The 19,615-nt window shown below is 33.4% G+C and overlaps 1 protein-coding gene across 1 annotated transcript in view; it reads right to left on the minus strand.

The window, feature by feature from the left end:
* Positions 1 to 19,615, minus strand: part of CUL3 (cullin 3) — an 86,040-nt gene that overhangs the window by 35,201 nt on the left and 31,224 nt on the right. The window contains exon 3 of the mRNA XM_081261672.1: positions 14,150 to 14,263. Within this exon, the coding sequence (XP_081117798.1) occupies positions 14,150 to 14,263 (114 nt within the window). The remainder of the gene's footprint in view (positions 1 to 14,149; positions 14,264 to 19,615) is intronic.

Consider the following 19,615-nt stretch of genomic DNA (forward strand, 5'->3'; position numbering starts at 1 on the left):
AACAAAAATGTATGCACACATGTGCAGTAAATTTGTGAACTAAGTATACCTCTAATAATATACATTAAAATATTTGCTGACTGAGCATACTAAATCTGTTTATTAGTTATCTGCACTATCAAAAGGAATTCAGCCTGGAGGTATACAATAGCATTTTCAGATTTTAACACAAACCTTCCTTTGTTTAAAAAAAAAAAAAAAAAACTTCCTTTGTTTAAAAAAAAAGTGGTTCATTTTATGTAATACCATATTAATTTAGCTCTAATCAATTAGAGTACCATGAGGTTTTTACTTTTGTTTTTCTGTTAATATTTATTTTTTTTAAATCACTTTTTTTAAAGTTCCAGCTCTACTTAACTTCTAACTAGCAAAGAGAATACTGTCTTAAAGTGTTGACAAGATTAAGAAATCATCTAAAAAGAAAATATATGAAAGACTGAACTCTGAAATATTCTAATCTCAGGCTTAGACCAAAATGTAGTTTTGTGTGAGTTCAACATTAGTCACTTACGTACTGCAGAGAGCTCAGCAGAGATACAAAGTTGGAGGCTGCTTCTATTTGCATTTTTAATGCCAAAATACAGATATTTAAAATATAAAATGTTCTTAAAAGCATTTCTGAAAGATTTACATAAAGTGATATGAAAATTTAAGTCTCTATTTATAGTTCTCTCTTATTCAATCAAGCCTATAGAGGGCAAGAACCTTCACAGATAGGTGGACCCTTCACAGATAGGTAACAAGCTATGAACCAAAGATAAAGGGACCATATTATGTCCACCTTTTCCTAGAGCTAGGCAGAAATCAGAATGCTCATCTACTATCATTCATACAATTATTTCGATACACCAACTCTTAAGCACATCACATGCAACATAATATTTTACAATGTTCTTCTAGTCTTGAAAGAATAGCTCTTAAGACCGATTTCCCTGCCAAAACAACTATAAAGTCTAGATTAAAAAACAAAACAAAACAAAACAATAAGGACAGGTAGGTCTCTAAGAGTTGAGGTGGAAAGAGATACAGTCTTTCTTACAAATCAGATTAATAATTCCTCACAGTAAGAGAATTTTAACCATGTTTTCATTCATTTTTTCCCCACAAAAGGACAAGAAAAGAGGTACACAGATTCAAAAGTCTTTACAAATATAAATATTTGTCCTCCTAATGAGCTAGAAATAATCCTGAAAAGTTAAAGTCACATCAAAAACAAACAAGCAACTCTATAGCAAGCCTGCTAAAACATGTTTGAACCTGCCTTCTCAAGCTTAATCACCAGGCAATCTTTTCTATCCACAAGTAATGAAATATTTTCAAACAGGATTTGCTTTCAAGTCACAAAATAAATATAGGTGAAGGAAGGATTAACACAAGCCAGAAACAGAGAAGCCAGAAAAGTACCAAAAAGTTTCTACTACAGAATCACACTGGAGTGGGAGTTAAATAAATGAAAGTTTAAAGAACTGGCCCAATTCCACAATGCTAGTGCCTGACTATATTTTTTTTAAAGAACACCAGTAAGATATGAAACAGTAAACTGTTCAGACAGATTAAAATTTCTGGGTTTTACAATATAACTGATAAATTTAAAGGAGAAAAGCATAGGATACAATATGAAGATTTCAATTGACTTAAGCTCAGAGTCATAGTTTTACCACTATAAAACAGGCTCAAAATCTCTCATAGCTATTAAGATGCTTTTTAACAAACAAAAAATTAGTTGTAAAAAAAATTGTATTTAAAAAATAATTTCCAGCACCAAGCATGGTGGTACATGCCCCTAATCCCAGCTACTCAGGAGGCTGAAGCAGGAGGAGCACAAGTTGGAGGCCAGCCTCAGCAACTGAGCAAGACCCAGTTTCAAAATAAAATTATAACAAGGGTGGGTATGTTAGTTTAGTGCTTGCCTAGCATGTTCGAGACTCTGGGTTAAGATTCCAGTACTGAAAAAGGGGCGGGGGGATTCTATTTAAGAACCATTTACCAAGATACAAGACAAATCAAAACCCTAGACATGTTTCTCCAAAGCTGTACAAATTGTACCAAATCTTAAGATAAAAACACTGTTCTCTATTCCAAAATTTCATAATTTAAGACTGAGTGGAAAAAAAGAAACACTAGAAAATAGTCTCTATTAGAACCATAGGAGTAACTGCCCTTGAAAACTTGGAGCAGTCAACTTAGAAGACTATCTTTTAGAATACAAGACATATATATTAAAAAGCAAAATAATTCAATGATTAAGATCACTAATTCAAGACCTACCCAGCCTCCTCTATTTCAATCCTGTCTTTGCCATTTAATAGGTTTGATTTTCATATTTGTTTCTCAGTTTCCTCATCTGTAAAATAACATCTACCTCAAAATGTTATTTCATATATTTCACTTATAGTCAAAGGAGACCTCTTGGCTAGTACACGCCTGTAATCCCAGCTACTTGGGAGGTTGAGGCAGAAGGATCACAAGTTGGAGGTCAGCCAGCAACTCAGGGAGACCCTGTCTCAAAATAAAAATTAAAAACAAACTGGAGATGTAGATCTCAGTAGCAGTGCATTGCATGGTATAGCACTTGTGCAACTATTCAAGAGCCTGGCAATTCCCAGTAACACAAAAAAGAAAAGGGGAGGCGTGTTTATAAGTCCAAATGCTGTGGATAAAACAGTATGGACAGTTCCTCAAAACATTCAAGACAGAATTACCAGGACTGGGGTTGTGGTTCAGTGGTAGAGCACTCACCTAGAACATGCGAGGCCCTGGGGTCAATTCTCAGCACCACATAAAAATAAATAAATAAAATAAAGGTATTGCCAACTATAACTTAAAAAAAAGAGAGAATTACCTCATGATCCACCAATTCTACTTCAGAGTATATGCTGAAAAGAACTGAAAGCACGGATTGGAGAGCTATTTGTATACCCTAATTCACAGTACCACTATTCAGAACAGCCAAAAGATGGAAACACTCCAGGTGTCAACTGATGAATAAATAAATTCACTAATTGTGGTATACACATACAATGGAATATATTATTTAGCCTTAAAAAGGAGAAAAATTTTGACATATTCCAGAACATGAATAAGCCTATGTATGCTAAGTGAAATGAGCAAGTCTCAAAAAGAAGAGTACTCTATGATTTCACTTATGAAGTACTTACAGAGGTCAAATTCATAGACACAAGGTAGAATGGCGGCGGGCAGGGGGAAATGAGAAGTCATTGTTTAATGGGTACAGAATTTCTGTTTTCTAAGATAAAGGGTTCTGGAGATGGAAGTGGTGATAGCTGTACAACAATGTCAATGTGTTTAACAGCAGTGAATTAAACAATTAAATAAAAATGATTAAGATAGTTTGCTATGTATATTTCACCACAATTTAAAAGACAACAACAAGGTCCAAAAGCCAACTGTTTAAAGCATCAAAAAGTAACAAAAATCAACCTGGACTCGTGGGGCCAAAATTCTGAAGAAAATGTTAATACAGTATATTGAGAATAGTCCCACACTTGCCTTTGCTTATTACCCTGAGTCAGCTGCTGTCTTTATTTGGAAGAATGAAAATAAGGCCAAGCACAAAGTCTCAGAAGGGGCTGGATATGAAGCTGGCTGGGACTTATACAAGAAAAACCAGAAATTCTACAAACAACTTTCCACTGTGAATGTTTACTAAAACATCAAAAACCAAATAAAACAAAACCCTCCCCAGCCCCCAAGATTATCATGAGGCTTATAAACTGACAAGAGATTACTGGCAGACTTACAGGAAAGAGAGAAGTAAAAATTCAAGGCACAGTACTGCAGAAAGCAACCTGGTTAACACCTTAGGCTTTCAGCTGGGGCTAGGCACCTTGCCTAAAGGTATGCTCTAGAAATAAATGTAAAATGAAAACAGACCAACAATAAATTACAAAGCCTAAAAACAGCTTCATCTAGATCACAAAGCTCTTCCCATACTTTACATGTCTGCTAGAACAAAATTAAAATTTTATTTGGAGGAAGTATTATCCAGTGCCTCCACTTTTTCATAGGTAACACTGACACTCAACCCAAAATTCCTAGGCTTGCCTCCCTCCCCTTTAAACAAAACAAAAACCAACTCAGGATTAAATACCTAAAAAACTTAAGAGGGGAGGGGCAAGTGGAATCCCAGAAAGTTGAAATGTTCTAAGATCCTTATGCTATCCAGACCTTGGTATTAAAAAAAAGGGAAAGGGGTTTGTTAAAAACTGATAATGTACAAGGAAGTTCATTTTAATTTCTAAGCTCTATAAAGTAACCACTAAAATAATAATATATAAATGGTTAGCCAATGAGAGGAGGATGGGAAAACAAAGGCAAACAAGTGGAAAAAGCAATAAAGAACAGAAAAATAGAATACTCTATTTAAACCCAAATGTATCAATAATTACATTAAATATAAATAAAATAAATGATTCAATTAAAAAAAAACAAAGATTGTTAGATGGGGTTTAAAAGCACATTACTGGGCTAGGGATGTGGCTCAAGGGGTAGTGCGCTCGCCTGGCATGTGGGGGGGGCAATGGGTTCCATCCTCAGCACCACATAAAAATAAAATAAAGATGTTGTGTCCACAGAAAACTAAAAAATAAATATTAAAAAAATTCTCTCTCTCTTAAAAAAAAGCATATTACTATGTTACACATATGACACACCTCAAATGAAATAACAGAAAGTTTGAACTGAAAGGATGGGAAAAAATTTGCTATGCAAAGTATCAACCAAGGAAAGCTAATATAGTAATATCAAACAATAGACTTTATGGAAAGAAGTACTGCTAGAGATCAAGAGGGATATTCCATAAAAATAGAAGAGTCAAATTCAACAGGAAGATTTAAAAAAATACTAAGCTTATACTTTTGTATATGAGTGTGTGGAGTGCTGGGGATTGAACCCATGGTCTTGTGCATGTAAGGCAAGTACTCTACCAACTGAGCTATATCCCCAGCCCATATACTCATTTTAATACAACCTCAAAATACACAAATTAAAAGCAGAAACAGATAAGTCCACATTGCAATAAGAAGATTTTAATACTTCTCAATAGCTGACAGGATAAATAGACAAAAAGATTTAGTAATGATATGGATCATGTGAACAACATGCCGACCTGGTTAACAAATCTGATCAAACTGACAATACTCTATCCAACAACTATAGGCTACAAAATTTAACTTCAATTAGAAACTTTTCATTAAAGATACCATTAAAAAAGAGAAAAAAGCCAGAATGAAAGACAATTTTCTTGCAATTTGTGTATTTAACAAAAAACTTTATCTGGAATAAAGAAACTCAAAGAAATTACAAAAACAGATACATCTGATTTTTAAAAAATGGGCAAACTATGTGTGCATTTTCTATGTTATACAGCAAAAGTTTTCCAAAACTATTAAAAGGATTTTTAAATTGGCATAGCATTACAGGATTATCAAGTAGTATTTAAGGTTTCTGGCGAGTTTCTAAGTATTCCAACAATGGAGCTAATAACTTCTAATGACAATTATTCTAAGAAAGTCACTTCTTCAGTGAGAATTGCAGTATCAGGTTCAAAATCAAAAGTGAGGAAAAAACTAAGGACTTTCTATATGCTTTAAGAGCTTGAAATAGGATCATAGATAAAGTCATTATTTTCAAGTTAAATATGGGAAATCAGGTTTATCTTCTCAAAAGAATTTCTACATTATCAAACTGCCAATGAAAGAAGAATTTAGAAAATGGAATCATAGTCATTTAGAACAGTGTTTGATATACAATACATACTCAGTAAATGCTTGCTGAATAAACTTATTTACTTATGGCATTAAGGTGAATGTTAACTCAACTCTGGGTTTATCATAAATTCTATCAAACAGAGTCAATTAATTTAATTCTTCTGCACTGAGGTGGTACAACAAAGTGGTGAAGACCATAGGCTTTGAATTAAAAATTTAAGACTGGATTCAATCCCACTCTGGTTAAACAGTAACTGTATGATCTTTGGCAAGTTAGTTAATTGCTCTAACCTTAGTTGTTATTTTTCTAATCTAAATTTCTTCATCTACAAAATGGAAATTACCGTGACCAACTTGAAAATCCGGTGTTTAAAACAATGCAGTGATACAGCTTTGTGATGGAGATACCTGCTGCTGCAGACTCAGAATTGTAACTTTTCAAAGAAGCACAATAATAATTTTAATTTTATCACTTTCCCACACTACTGCTTAAAGATAATAACAAAACTGATATTGTAAGGGCTAAATAAATTCATACACTAAAAGTGCTTAAAGTAGTGTCTCGAACACAATAAGGAGTTAAGTGTTACCTGCTATTATAATAGTACTGCATAGACTCATAGTCAATCAAGGATGTATCAACCCATTTGAAGAGTTCTCAAAGAAACTGTGACATGACATCTAGCTATTCACTTTCAATGTTAAAATGGTTTAAAGCTTTAGAGCCACTAGACATGGTGGCACATGCCTGAATTCACAGCAACTCAAGAGGCTGAGGCAGGAGGATCACAGTTCAAAGCCAGCATCAGCAACTTAGACCCTAAGCAACTTAGAAAAACCCTGTCTCAAAATAAAAAAATAAAAAGGGCTGAAGATGTGGCTCGGTGGTTAAGCGCCCCTAGGTTCAACCCCTAGTACCAAAAAAACCAAAACAAACAAAAAGCTTTAAAGCTGAAAGGGCACTAAAGATCTAAAATAATCTAATCAACAAATCCTTAAGTACCCCCAAATCCTGTTGAAACTGAAAATAAAAGTATGGTTGGGTGATATGTAGATGTAAAAATATCTACTAGAGTCAACATATCCTGATCACTCACAAGATATTTATGACTCTCAAAAAGATAACAACTTGAGTTCTTAACCAATGAATTTGCTTTATTGCTAAGGAAAGCAAGAATCTTAACCAGGGAGGTTAAATGACTTCAGCAAATTAATGACAAAATAGGAACTAAAGCCATGAGTCTCTTAATTCATTATTAAAGATTTTTATCACTACTCCAAATTTCCCATATATACTGGTAGCAATCCATTTTATGTACAAAAGTTTCATTCCATTTACTCCATCAAGACATGTGCGCTCTATTTCTGACTATGTAAGAGGGTCTACTTCATGCTGGACAGTGTAAACACCGAACACTTGTCTCCCTAAACTTAACATTATGAACTGTTCGACTATCACTGCACACGCAAGAAACTAGTTCACAGACCACAGGGAATGTGGTGTTTATGGTTCCATTAATTTATTTCATACAGGAGCTAAAAGATATCCAGTAACAATAAACAAATGGGAAAAATAAAATAACTATGCATAACAAAACCAAAATAAAACAAAAAGGAAACATTGTCCTGGTTTTATTTCACATAAAGGCAAGTAGTCAAAATCGAAGTTTTTGACTTAACTATAAAAAATGCTATGGTCTTGGATATCATCAGTCACAGAAAAATTAGAGCATTTATAAGAAAAGCCTGTGTTAAAACAGATCCTTCCTGCAAAAGGCAAGTTGGCAAAAATGTTCAACATGTTTGAAGCTTAGTAGTCCAAAGATGTCATTTTGAATGCAAAAAAGGTGTCAGGAAAGTCTCTATAGCTATTATCAAACTTCTCCAAAATGTGCAATCTGAATATTATGAAAAAAGGTTTTTGGGGGAACTAAAAGCACCAAAATCTACAGGAGAAAATACAGACCCACAGTTTCATCATTTCCATGTTCTCATCCTATCTTTTGACCTTATTCCTCCTTGGTAGCTTCAACAACAGCTTACAGTTCAGCTCCTTGCTATGTACTATCTTTCGTAATTACAACATTCATACTAACAAGCAATCTCACTCACTCCTAAATTTTCATCCCCCATCTTATCAAAACTCCTTTCAGTCATTCATGTAGTAAGCAAACCCCGAATCTTACCCCCAGAAGATATCAAATAACTCTGGCACAGAAGATCATCTTTTTTCTTCCCACTCCTGCTACTTAGTTACATTTAAATGAATGTTCTCACCCTCAATGGATCTAATATTTCTATTTCCTGGAACCTTATGATTCACTTGCCTCCTGAAACATCATGAACTCATGATCACCATTTCCACTATGCTATCTTAGAATTCTCCCCCAACCCCAATATGGAAAAATCTATCAACTGGTTTTCCTTATTTTGAGCATTCTTCTGAGGCTGCTACATACTCCTAAAAAAAGTACAGACTACTGATTGGGTCCACTCTACAAAATATGTGCCAAACACACCTGATTATACCCTCACAACTACAGATTACCCATTCATTTACAAGTAGTTGACCCTGGACAGCAGGTCTTCCAAACTCTGTTCTTTTATTAAATTCTTATTGCTGCTGTAAAAATTTATCACAAATGTATTTGCTTATTACTCTCTTAAAATTCTAGAGTTCAGAAAACTGAAATCAGATCAGTAGGCTAAAACAAGGTGCTGGCAGGGATGGTTCTTTCAGGAGAATCCAAAGGGGAAATCTACTTCCATGCCTTTTTCAGCTTCCAGTGGCCATTTGTTGTATTCCCTGGCTAGAGACCCACTGCCCATCTTCAAAGAGGTTATCTTTCCACTCCTTTACTTTCAACTATTGATTCCTCCTGCATCCCTCTTGTGAGGACCACTATGATTACATCAGGCCTAAGAGAATGGTTATGAATAATCTCATCTCAAGATCCTGAAATATGCCTGCAAAATTTCTTTTGATATATAAGATTATCACTCCCAGGTTCCAGAGATTAGTCATGGACATATTAGTGATGGAGGTCATTATTCAACTTACTACCTTCTGCAGTCTCCCAACAACTCACATGCTCGGTCTGTCTAAACTAACACTCTCATCTTCTTCTTTATAAGCAGGCTAAGCATCAATAGAGAGTTCATCAGCTTATCTCCTCTTTACCTCTTTATCCATCCTTGGTAACTTCCAAACAGGCCAAATAAGAAGTGGCCCTCCTTTCCTATGTTACTCCCTTCCCTGTGAATTTATCCCCTCTAAATTTTCTTTAAGGATGACGGGCAGTACCACTCCTACTTTTGTTGTTTGTAAAAACACTGGAAATATAAAGTCAAGTAAAAGCACACACACAAAAAAACTTTGAAATTCACAAGAAAATTTTATGTAGAAAATGTCTCTATTAAGTCTTTTATTAACCCTATATGCCAAGATAAAAAATTATATTTCTTCTCCTTTGGCATTAATTCTAGTTGTTCAAGTTGGCCTACAGAGTACTATCCATAAACTTAATTTTCCTTTAATATTGTATTCATTTTCACAATTTAAGGGTAAAATAAATAAATACAAATTATACTAATAACTAATGTTATTATGACACTGTGTCTACAAAATACTCAAAAATCTTTTCCTAATCATTAGTATTTTGAAAAATTAAAACTGACAATGAAACTTTTAATAACTAAACCCAAACTATCTTAAAAGCTGAACATGTAATCATTTCTTTAAGAAATCAATGATTTTTTTTCCTTTAAATTAAGTAAAGCAGAGATTACAAACTTAACGCCTTCAGGGTCTAAACAAGTGGTTCAAGTCTCAAACATTAGGAAGGGTAGAGTGGCAGAAACTAGGTCACATGTTCCATCCAGAGACGTGTATATTTTTCTTTCTGAAAATAATGAGCTTGCCAAATAACAAAGTCACATGGGATAAATTCTGACCCATGCCTGCTTCCATTTAATTCCCAGAGTTAATATATCCATTGGTATATGATACATACACTGAGGTTCATGCATGACATTTTAGATACACCTCCTTGGTAAGAGTAAAAAAGTCAGCTGAGTGGGTAACAGGGAGATAAATAGTAAAACTTCACCTTCTTCTTCTCCTCTCAGCTTGAGATCTAAAATTCCAAAAGGCAGAGCAGGGGATTCACAGAAGAAAATGATATGGGTTCTACGTGGATATAACTTGAAATACTTGGCTAGGAAACATGACCTGAGATGTTTAGTATGAGGTAAAAATCTTCAAAGAAAATAATGCAAATACCAACAGAAAAATATTTTTTGATTTTTGGGAAACGAAAAGCCATGTTACTTATCTTGACTGAGGTACTGGTTACAGAAGTGCACACATTTTTCAAAAATCATTTTGTACACCTTAGTTAATTCCAATGTATATAAATTTTTCCTTTGGTAGAAATATTGACTTTTGGATATATCATAATTAAGATCAAAACAATATACACTAAAAAGGCAAAATAAGAGAACTGAGGATATGAAATTTTTAAAATTTTATCTTATGGAATGTGAAGATATCAATTTTTTTCTTTCTGAATCTACAATAGCGTTTACATAACCATTCTGAAAGAGTATGGTTTACTTAAACACACACACACACACACACACACATACACAATATATATAACACCTGTATCAATTCACACAAGATAGTTCCTACAAGGAGCTGTGCTACAATTATGGTTCAAAAGTAACATGTGAAGATTATCAATTTTTTCTTTCTGAATCTAAAATAGTAAGTTTAAACAAGCATTCTGAAAAAGTATGGTCTATTAAAAAAGAACACACAATAAATATATAACACCTGTATCAATTCACACAAGATAGTTCCTACAAGGAGCTGTGCTACAATTATGGTCCAAAAATAACAGAAAATGTCAGAAATAAACAATTCATAAGTTTAAAATTATATACTGCTCTAAGTAGCAAGATGAAGTCTTGTACAGTCCCACCCTGACATGCCTGATGTGAATCAACCCTTTGTCCAGCATTTCAATGCTGTGTTAATCCCACCCAATCCCGTCATTAGTAGTTGTCTCAGTTATGAGATCAAGAGGTCACATTACTACAGTGCTTGTGTTCAAGTAATCCTTATTTTACTTAATGGCCCCAAACTGCAAGAGTAGTGATAAAGGGGGAGAGGGAACAACTTTAACAATTGTTACAAATGCTGAAAAGGAATAGTACCAGGCACAATGAAAGCTAGTGCAGTCAGTGAGGAGTCTGTAGTCAGTGAAAGCTGACAAGAAATTTAAGATTTATAGGACAAAAGCGAGCAAGTGAGATGAAGAAAGGAAAACATTTTAGGAAGATTTTAAAACAAATGACATGTGTGAGGATTCCAAGATGAGAAATAAGATTTAAGCAGGGCAAACAAGGATTTAAGTAGGGTAGTTACATGATCACATTTGTGCTTTAAAATAATAACTGGGGTGCTGGGGTTGTGGCTCAGTGGTAGAGTGCTTGCCTGGCATGTGTGAGGCACTGAGTTCTATCCTTGGCATCACATAAAATAAACAAACAAACAAATAAATAAATAAGTGTGCCATGTCCATCTGCAAGAAAAAAAAAAATCTTAAAATAATAAAAATAACTGAGATAAATATGGAAAACTATAGAGTCCAATGAATGTTAAGACTATTTATACTGAAAACTCCAACAAGACAGAAATGAAGGTGAATTGGTCTTATCTAATAGACTTGTGAAACCAAGGAAAAATTGTAGATTCTAGCAAGAGATGATATAGATACAGAGGCTGAAGTAACTGATAAGAAAATAATTCCTGGGTTCTGCAATGAACAATTGAAATGATAGTAATTATGATTTGGACATGCCAAGTCCAAAGTAACCTAGAAAACAATGAAGGGAATTATCAACTAGATAGATGAATTTATGAATCTAAATCTCAGAAAGTGATACTATAAAAATAATTTGGGAATCATCTGCAAAGGCATAAGGATCTACGGTAGCGAATGAGGTGAAGACTGTGCAATGTGAGAAGAAAATCTAGGATTAAGTCTGAAGAATCCAGCTGTTTAGAGGCTGGGGCTGAGCTCAGTGGTAACGTGCTCACCTAGCATGTGTGAGGGCCTGGATTCGATCCTTAGCACCACATATAAATAAATAAAATAAAGGTATTGTGTCCACTTACAACTAAAAAAAAAAAAAAAAAAAGAATCCAGCTGTTTAAGGAATGGATGAAGAAGAAGAAGCAGAGAAAGAAGAAATAGGCAGAAGGTAAGAAGCATTCCGAGTGTTCTGTCACAGTAATCAAGAAACCCACATGGAGAAGAAAAATATGGTCAACTTTGTCAAATGCTATTGGGGGAAAAAAAATCAAGAATGAAGATTAGCAGTGATATTTGCATTCAGAGATGTACAGATTTCACGGTGATCTTAGTAAGGGCAAAACTGAATAGAATATTTGAGGTAGATGCTTAACTGGAACATATACAAAGTGAATGAAAGATGAGAAAAGAAAGATAGCCAAGTGTCAACATTTGTCATGAAACATTAAGCTGTGAATGATAGATGAATGTCCTTGGGAGATGACAGTTCATCTGAAAATTAAGTGGAATTTTATTTTGAGGGTATGAATGGCTTGATCATGTCCAATGCTGATGAATAAGATCCAGTAAAAAAGACAGAACCCCCAAATACTTAAAAGATTCCAAATGACACAAAAACAGGTAAACAACTGACCTTTGACAGGAAAGGAGAAAACATCCTGTACTAACACAGGAAGAAAAAGAGAAACACAGAGGGGAGAAAATACATGTAAAGTTATAGATTTAGTGTCATGAAATAAACAAAGAACTCTGTTTTCTCTTAGAGGCAGAAGGCAAGATCATTGAGGGGAGCTAGAGGTTTGCAGAAAAATAACTGGTATAGCAAGGTAACCAGAGAAAATGTGAAACTGCTGGGCAGTGTGGAGGGTTCACTGCAGATCTGTACAATGGGCCAACAGTAGTAGCACTGGCCTATATTCCAGAAGAGACATAGGCAAGTCACTAGGTTTATCCAGTGCTATGGAATTACCACAATGGTTTGATTTAAAAAAAAAAAAAAAAAAGATGGAACAAAAAATATTGCCATTAGTTAATTTGTATTGAGCTTGTTACCATAGGCCAATCCTTTTAAGTGTTTCACATGAATGGCTTATTTAAGACCCATCATTACCCTATCCCCAATTGGCACAATTTTTTTTTTTCATTTTATAAATGAGAAAGCTGAGGCAAGAACTAATTAATTGCTTAACCATGGTCAAAAAGAGGTAGAACCAGGACTTAAGGTTTTGAGGTTTCACTGCACAAAAAGGAACTGAAAAGAGATTTTTAAAAACATAAATATATATAATAAACATCTTAAAATTCTTCATCAATATCAATAGAGCAATAGACCATGAAATCACAAATAGTTTATCTTGGTGTTTGATGGTTGATATGGAATTTAAAGACTTACCAAATCAAAAATTTCAAGATGAAAACAGCAGCAAGTCAACTATTTATTTCACATTTATATGCCAGTCAGTATGTTTTCACATGCTATCTCAATTATCCTCGAAATGATAACAAAGTGAAACCATAACTTGACAAGCAAAGAAATCCTCAGAAAAGCTAAGTAATTTGTTATACCTTTTATTACATTCCTGAAAAATACAGTGGCCTCTCACTGACCCCTTCCACTAAGCCCTTACTAAACCACTGGTAAATGGCTTGACTGAATTCACTCAGCAGACAAAAAATGTACTGATTCTCATTAGAAATTCTTTCCAAAACACTGCTTTATTTTATTAAGTAAAAGAAACTAGAACAAGCACTTATTTCTACATTGCAACTAAAAATCAAAATTAAAAAAAAACTGAAAATAAAAAGAGAGTAAAACCTTATAAGAACGTCATTGTGTTCAAATTCCAAATATAAACACTGAATAATGAGAAAAGTTATTGGAGTTATTAATTCTGCAGTAATATAATAATTAAACTAAAAGAATCTAGATTTATTCTGAAAAATATTTACATTAATATGACATTTGTGTCACTGAAGACATATACTTGGGTTTTAAAAACTTATAGAAGAATATTCATCATTTAACCATTCTTAAGAGATGTTATATTTTTTGTTTTGTTTTTCACAAGTGCTAAATATTATGAAAAAAAGTTTAAGTCATTCTCCTTCAGTTTTCCATTTTAACAATTCAGTAACTGTGAAAATTTAAGATTTTTCACTCACATAGGCTAAGGTTGGTCCTTACAAAAGAAATACTAATTAAGAAACAACAACAACAAAAAACACCTTCTACACTGAGATGTACCATTCAAACTAAAATTTAACAAAATCACTGTTCTGAAATGTTTTCTTAAAGAATAACAAAAAAGCTGTCCTTACCATATACATTAGTATGTCTCTAATCATCACCATAGCTGTTTGATGATCATTCCAAGCTTGATTTAGTGTTTGAAGAAAGTTGTTATTCAATGAATTTAGTACATCTTCTCGCACCTATTAACAGAATAGTTCATCAGTTTGTTTATGTACACACACACACAGATTCTCATAAACATGCACATATATTTGTTAATAATGGAATATAATTCTTAATTTTAAACCAAAGAAATATGTTATAGGCCAGTAGAAATATTTTATACTATCACATATACAGAGATGATTATCAAGTGTGTATGTAGACTCCCACTTTCTCTCTTGACTTCCAAAAGCAACCTCTGGGAATTTCTCAATTCACAAAGGCTTACATGGTCAGAATAAAATCCTAAATTCTTATCATGAACTACAATACAAGGCCCTAGAGCTGGTTCCAACTAAATTTCCTACTATACTTTCTCGTCCGCCACCTCTGAATAATAGCTAAGAGTACTGATTTTGGAATCAAACCATCTGACTTCTAATTTTAGCTCTGACAAGTTGTGTAATTTTGGATAAATTATTTAATCCCTGGACCTTGGTTTCCTTATATGTGAAATAGTATCCTTTTTGTAGGATTGTTATATGGATTTAATTGATGCTAGTAATGTATTCAGCACAGTTCTAGCATTCAGTAAACAATCAATAAACATAAACTACAAACAGCAACTGTGTGGTTTGACATTTTTTTCTGCCTCAATTTGCATGGCTATCTCTCAGGATGGTCTCATCCCTGGATGCTCTTTTTCAAATAACCCTTATATACTTCTTTATCCTACACTTCATTTTTCTTCACAGTACACATCATTAACTACTATACTATGCAATGCTGATTCCTGATTATTTTTAAGCCATTGATAACATTCAGCCACTAAAATTTGCTTTAGGAGAATAATACCTAGTTGTATCATATTTTCAAAGCACCATAACAATTCAAAGACAATGGTTATGTTATAGTGAAAAAAACAAATCATCTAAAAATTTTAAGCAACTGCCAACCTGACTAGAAAAGCATGATTTGTAAAATAAACTGGTGACATAGACTATCAAAAATCAAAAACTTTTGGTCTACAGACACTGTCGACACAGAAAAAGTAAAGCTACAGATGGGATAAATTGGACTTCATCAAAACTACAATCTTTTGTTCAACAGACAATGTGCATACTAAAAAAGAGAAGCTACAGACTGGGTGAAAAATCAACTCACTTGTATTCAGAGTATTTTTAAGTCTTAAAACTCAGTAAAAAAAGGAAACAATTAAAAATGGGTAAAAGATTTGAACAGACACTTCACCAAAGAGGATATAGAAAAAGGCAATCTTGTACATGAACAGATGGTTCAAAAACATTAGCCATCAGGAAAATGCAAATTAAAAACATGATGAGACACTACTATACACCCATTAGAAAGGCTACAATAAAGTAAGCTAAACAACATGAAGTGTTGGCAATGATTTGAAGCAAAAAAAAAAAGAAAAGAAAAGAAAAACCACCCTCTGTTGCTGATGTAAGCACAAATTGGTACAGTCTTATGAGAAAAGTTTGACAGTTCTTATGAAATTAAATATATACACTTAACCTATGACCCAACATTCTACTTCTATGTATTTACTCTGTAGAAACAACTTATATTCACACAAAAACATGTAAACAAATATTTATATCAGATCTATCCACAATCACAAAAAGCTACATATATAAAAAATGATAAGAAAACTGTGGTACGTTCATACAACAGAATGTCATTCAGCCATAAAAAGAAACAAACTAGTGATACAACTTAATCTCAAGGTAATTACGCTGAATGAAAGAAGCCAGCCTCTAACGGTTAAAAAACTATGATTCTACTTATATGATGTTCTGGAAAATACAAAACTTTTATGACAAAGAATAGAGCAGAAGCTGCCAGGAACAAGGAAACATATCACAGGGAAGTGAGATGATGAAGGAAATGATCCATATTCAGTGTGATTGTGGTTATATGAATCAATATACAAGTAAAACTCAAAAGAACTATTCATGAAAATAAAGGATTAATTTTTTTAAAACTTTCAGTAATTATGATTCAAGTTGGGCCCTGCTTTGTTATTATCATAATCATTAAACTATGATGCCACATGATTTGTTCATAAAAGAAACTTGAATGTCAATGACAGATTTAAGTAATTTAAGAGTATCAACTCTATGAACTACTCTGCAACAGCTCAAATTTGCATACTACATTCTTCACTTCTGTGAATATAGCTTTTCTTGCATTTTCAAAATTAGGTACTTAGCAAACATTAAAGTGAAATTATTAAATCAAAAAAAAATTTTTATTTTTTATGGCATAATAAAATCTTGTCCACTGATAAATTAAAGCCCAAGCTATAAGACCCACATCCTCAAAACAAACTACTGGTAAAGGGAAGAGAATGAGGGTTAGCAAGAAGGATGAAAGTAGAGGGAGGACAGCAGGCATGAGCATGACCTGGAACTATAGGTTCCCAGTCTTCGCTCTTGAGTTTTCACATCCAAGCGTATCCATAGACTGAAGCTGACCCTGCACCTGCAGCCTTAGTATAGTTGCAAAGCTGAAGGACATAATAACATGCACCATACATCCTACCTTCCAAAACAACTTTAACCATTAACAGAAACATTTTAACACTTTTAAGTTTCAGTGCCTAGAGCAAAATCTCAGTGAATTCTAATAAGATGTTGAGGTAAGATGAAAAACTAATTACCTAAAATGAATTATAAAGACTTTTATTCTAAAGTTTACTAAAACTAGAAGAGTCATAAAACCAATGATGATGTGGAATACTGAAAACTGAGGAATTTCTCCTTAAAAAGACTCAAAACTGAAGACAATAGTGAAAATATAGATCCATCATCAGGCACTAAAATATAGTACTTCATACTTATCATAATGTTGCACTGAAAAATATAAACCATGTATTAAAAACATAAAATGGGGCATTAATAACATAAAACACGTGCTCATTATACAAAGAACATCATTAGAAAGTACAACAGGGGTTGGGAGATATCTTAGTGGTAGAATGCTTGGCCAGCATACCCAAGGCCCTGTGTTTCATCCCCAGCATTAAAAAAAAAAAAAAAAAAAAAAAAAAAAAAAAAAAAAAAAATCATAAAGAAAGAAAAGTACAAAGAGTTACCATAATTCTAAGAGATGTGTCTTTCTAGAAACATACAATGCTTTAACATTCACCTAAAAGCTAGAATAATCAATATCAGTATCTGCAGAAAACTGCAACCAGGGCAATTACTAACCAAGACAAAGTCACTTAAACCTATCTTATCTATAGTAATTTTTACCTGTAATATGATTGTGTTTGATTAGATCAATGATGTTCATTTCACATCACGTTCCACTGAGATGCCTCTTTTAACAGACCACAGGGAAGGCTGTTTCTCCTGATTAAATGACTTATATTGGTTTCGTAATAAGAAATTTAAAAGGGGGGTTTTCTGCCGTTTTAAAATAACTGAGAGACACTGGATGCCTGTTAAGTACCTTTCTGGACCTGGCTTCTAAAACATGTTGCCTGTTTCACATATGAAGTCAGTTTAAAACACAAATATGCCATCTTTTTAAGAAGAAAAATTTAGTTACAGATTGACTTGATACCTTTATATTTTATTTATTTTTATGTGGTGCTAAGGATCAAACCCAGTGCCTCATATGTGCTAGGCAAGTACTCCACCATTGGGCTATAACCCCAGTCCCAAATATGCAACATTTACCATGATCTTTCAAAAGAGTATTTGTTTCTACTTACATTTACATTTGAGTCCTGTGTTAATTATGTGGTACAGGGTTTTGTCACCTTCACAAGTTCTGCTAGCTATGCAAATCTTATTTTTTCAAGGAATGCTATTAAATAATTCTAGAAGATCTCAAAAAGTTATTCACTTTATCACTCCAGGGTGGTATGACACCAACCTAACAATTAAAATGACTTACTATAGAAGTGAATCTTAATGGGAGTCAAGTCATGGAGTATAGAGGCCATCTCTTCCAATCTGACACAGTTTGAAAACAGGTCCACAGCCCTTCCCCTCTCCCTAAGAATTCTTGATTTAAAAAGTTGAAAAGAGTGTTGTAATGTTTTGCTACTTATAGAATATAGCATATATGTTTCTATATCAATATTCATACATTGTGAATAATGGCAACACAGGATAATGAATGCTTGTAAAATGTTAAAGAACAGAAATTTATACATGACTGGAAGGAACTCTTCTACTTCATACTCTGAAAGTTCTTAACGAGCCAACTTTCAATTATTTGTATATTCAATATAAATGTGGTAAATACTGTCGCTCTCATACTACATTACTACTTTTAGATTTCTACATTACAAAGCAAGTTTCTTCCTGTGTTTTGTTAATATTTTAAACTTTCCAAGTATTTACTAATGGCGAGATTCATGAATGATATAAATTTTACTGGTATTTGCTAGATTAACAATATTATTTCCATTATTTTTCACTAGCTTTAAGAATAGGGTGGGGGACTGAGGTTGTTGCTCAGAAGTAGAGCAGTCGCCTAGCATGTGTGAAGCCCTGGGTTCAATCCTCAGCACCGCATAAAAATGAATAAATTAAATAAAGATATTGTGTCCAACTAAAAAAATTTTAAAAAAGAATAAGGGTGGTAATCAAAGAAATCATACTAGTACCCATAATAAAACAGTAAGAGCTACTACAAGGAAAAATATTTTTTTTTCTAACTGCTGTCAGAAGTTTGTTTTTATTTAAGTAATTTCACTGATGTACACACTAATATAATTTTTAAGGACTTTTACAAAAGTACACTATTTTGAATTTCAAAAACAAATATTCCCCACTTTCACTGTTTGCTCTAAGTGTCCAATTTAATTGCTTCCAACAAGCAAAGCAAGGTGCTAGGCACTATGGAGGATACAAGAGGCATTTAACCACTTTATCTCCTTTACCAGGAATAGGGGGATCCTAGTATTAGCATTCATATGACCTCAAAAATAGCATGAGATTGAAAACAGAGGCACAAAAATGGTGTTAGGATAACACATTTTCATAATTCACTACATATGAGGACAAGGAAGAATCAACTAATTTTGATATCATTTTAAAAAATGCATTCTTCCCAGGGTGTGGTGGCACACACCTGTAATACCAGTTACTTCTGGGAGGCTGAGGCAGGAAGATTTCAAGTTCGAGGTCACCCTCTGCAACTCAGCAAGTACCAGTCACAAACTAAAGTAAAAAGAAAGGTCTGGTGATGTTGCTCAGTGGTAGAAGTTTTCTTAAACATAATATTCTTTTATACTTTTAAAAATAACATACCTTAGAAAATGAGGATTTCTCTGAGTACAAAATAATCATCATACACACAAAAAAATGTAGCCTTTTATTTACTAGGTGGAAAGGAATGAACCTAGAACA

This window comes from Spermophilus citellus (genome assembly GCF_964194105.1).
Source record: "Spermophilus citellus genome assembly, chromosome: 11".
NCBI lineage: Eukaryota > Metazoa > Chordata > Mammalia > Rodentia > Sciuridae > Spermophilus > Spermophilus citellus.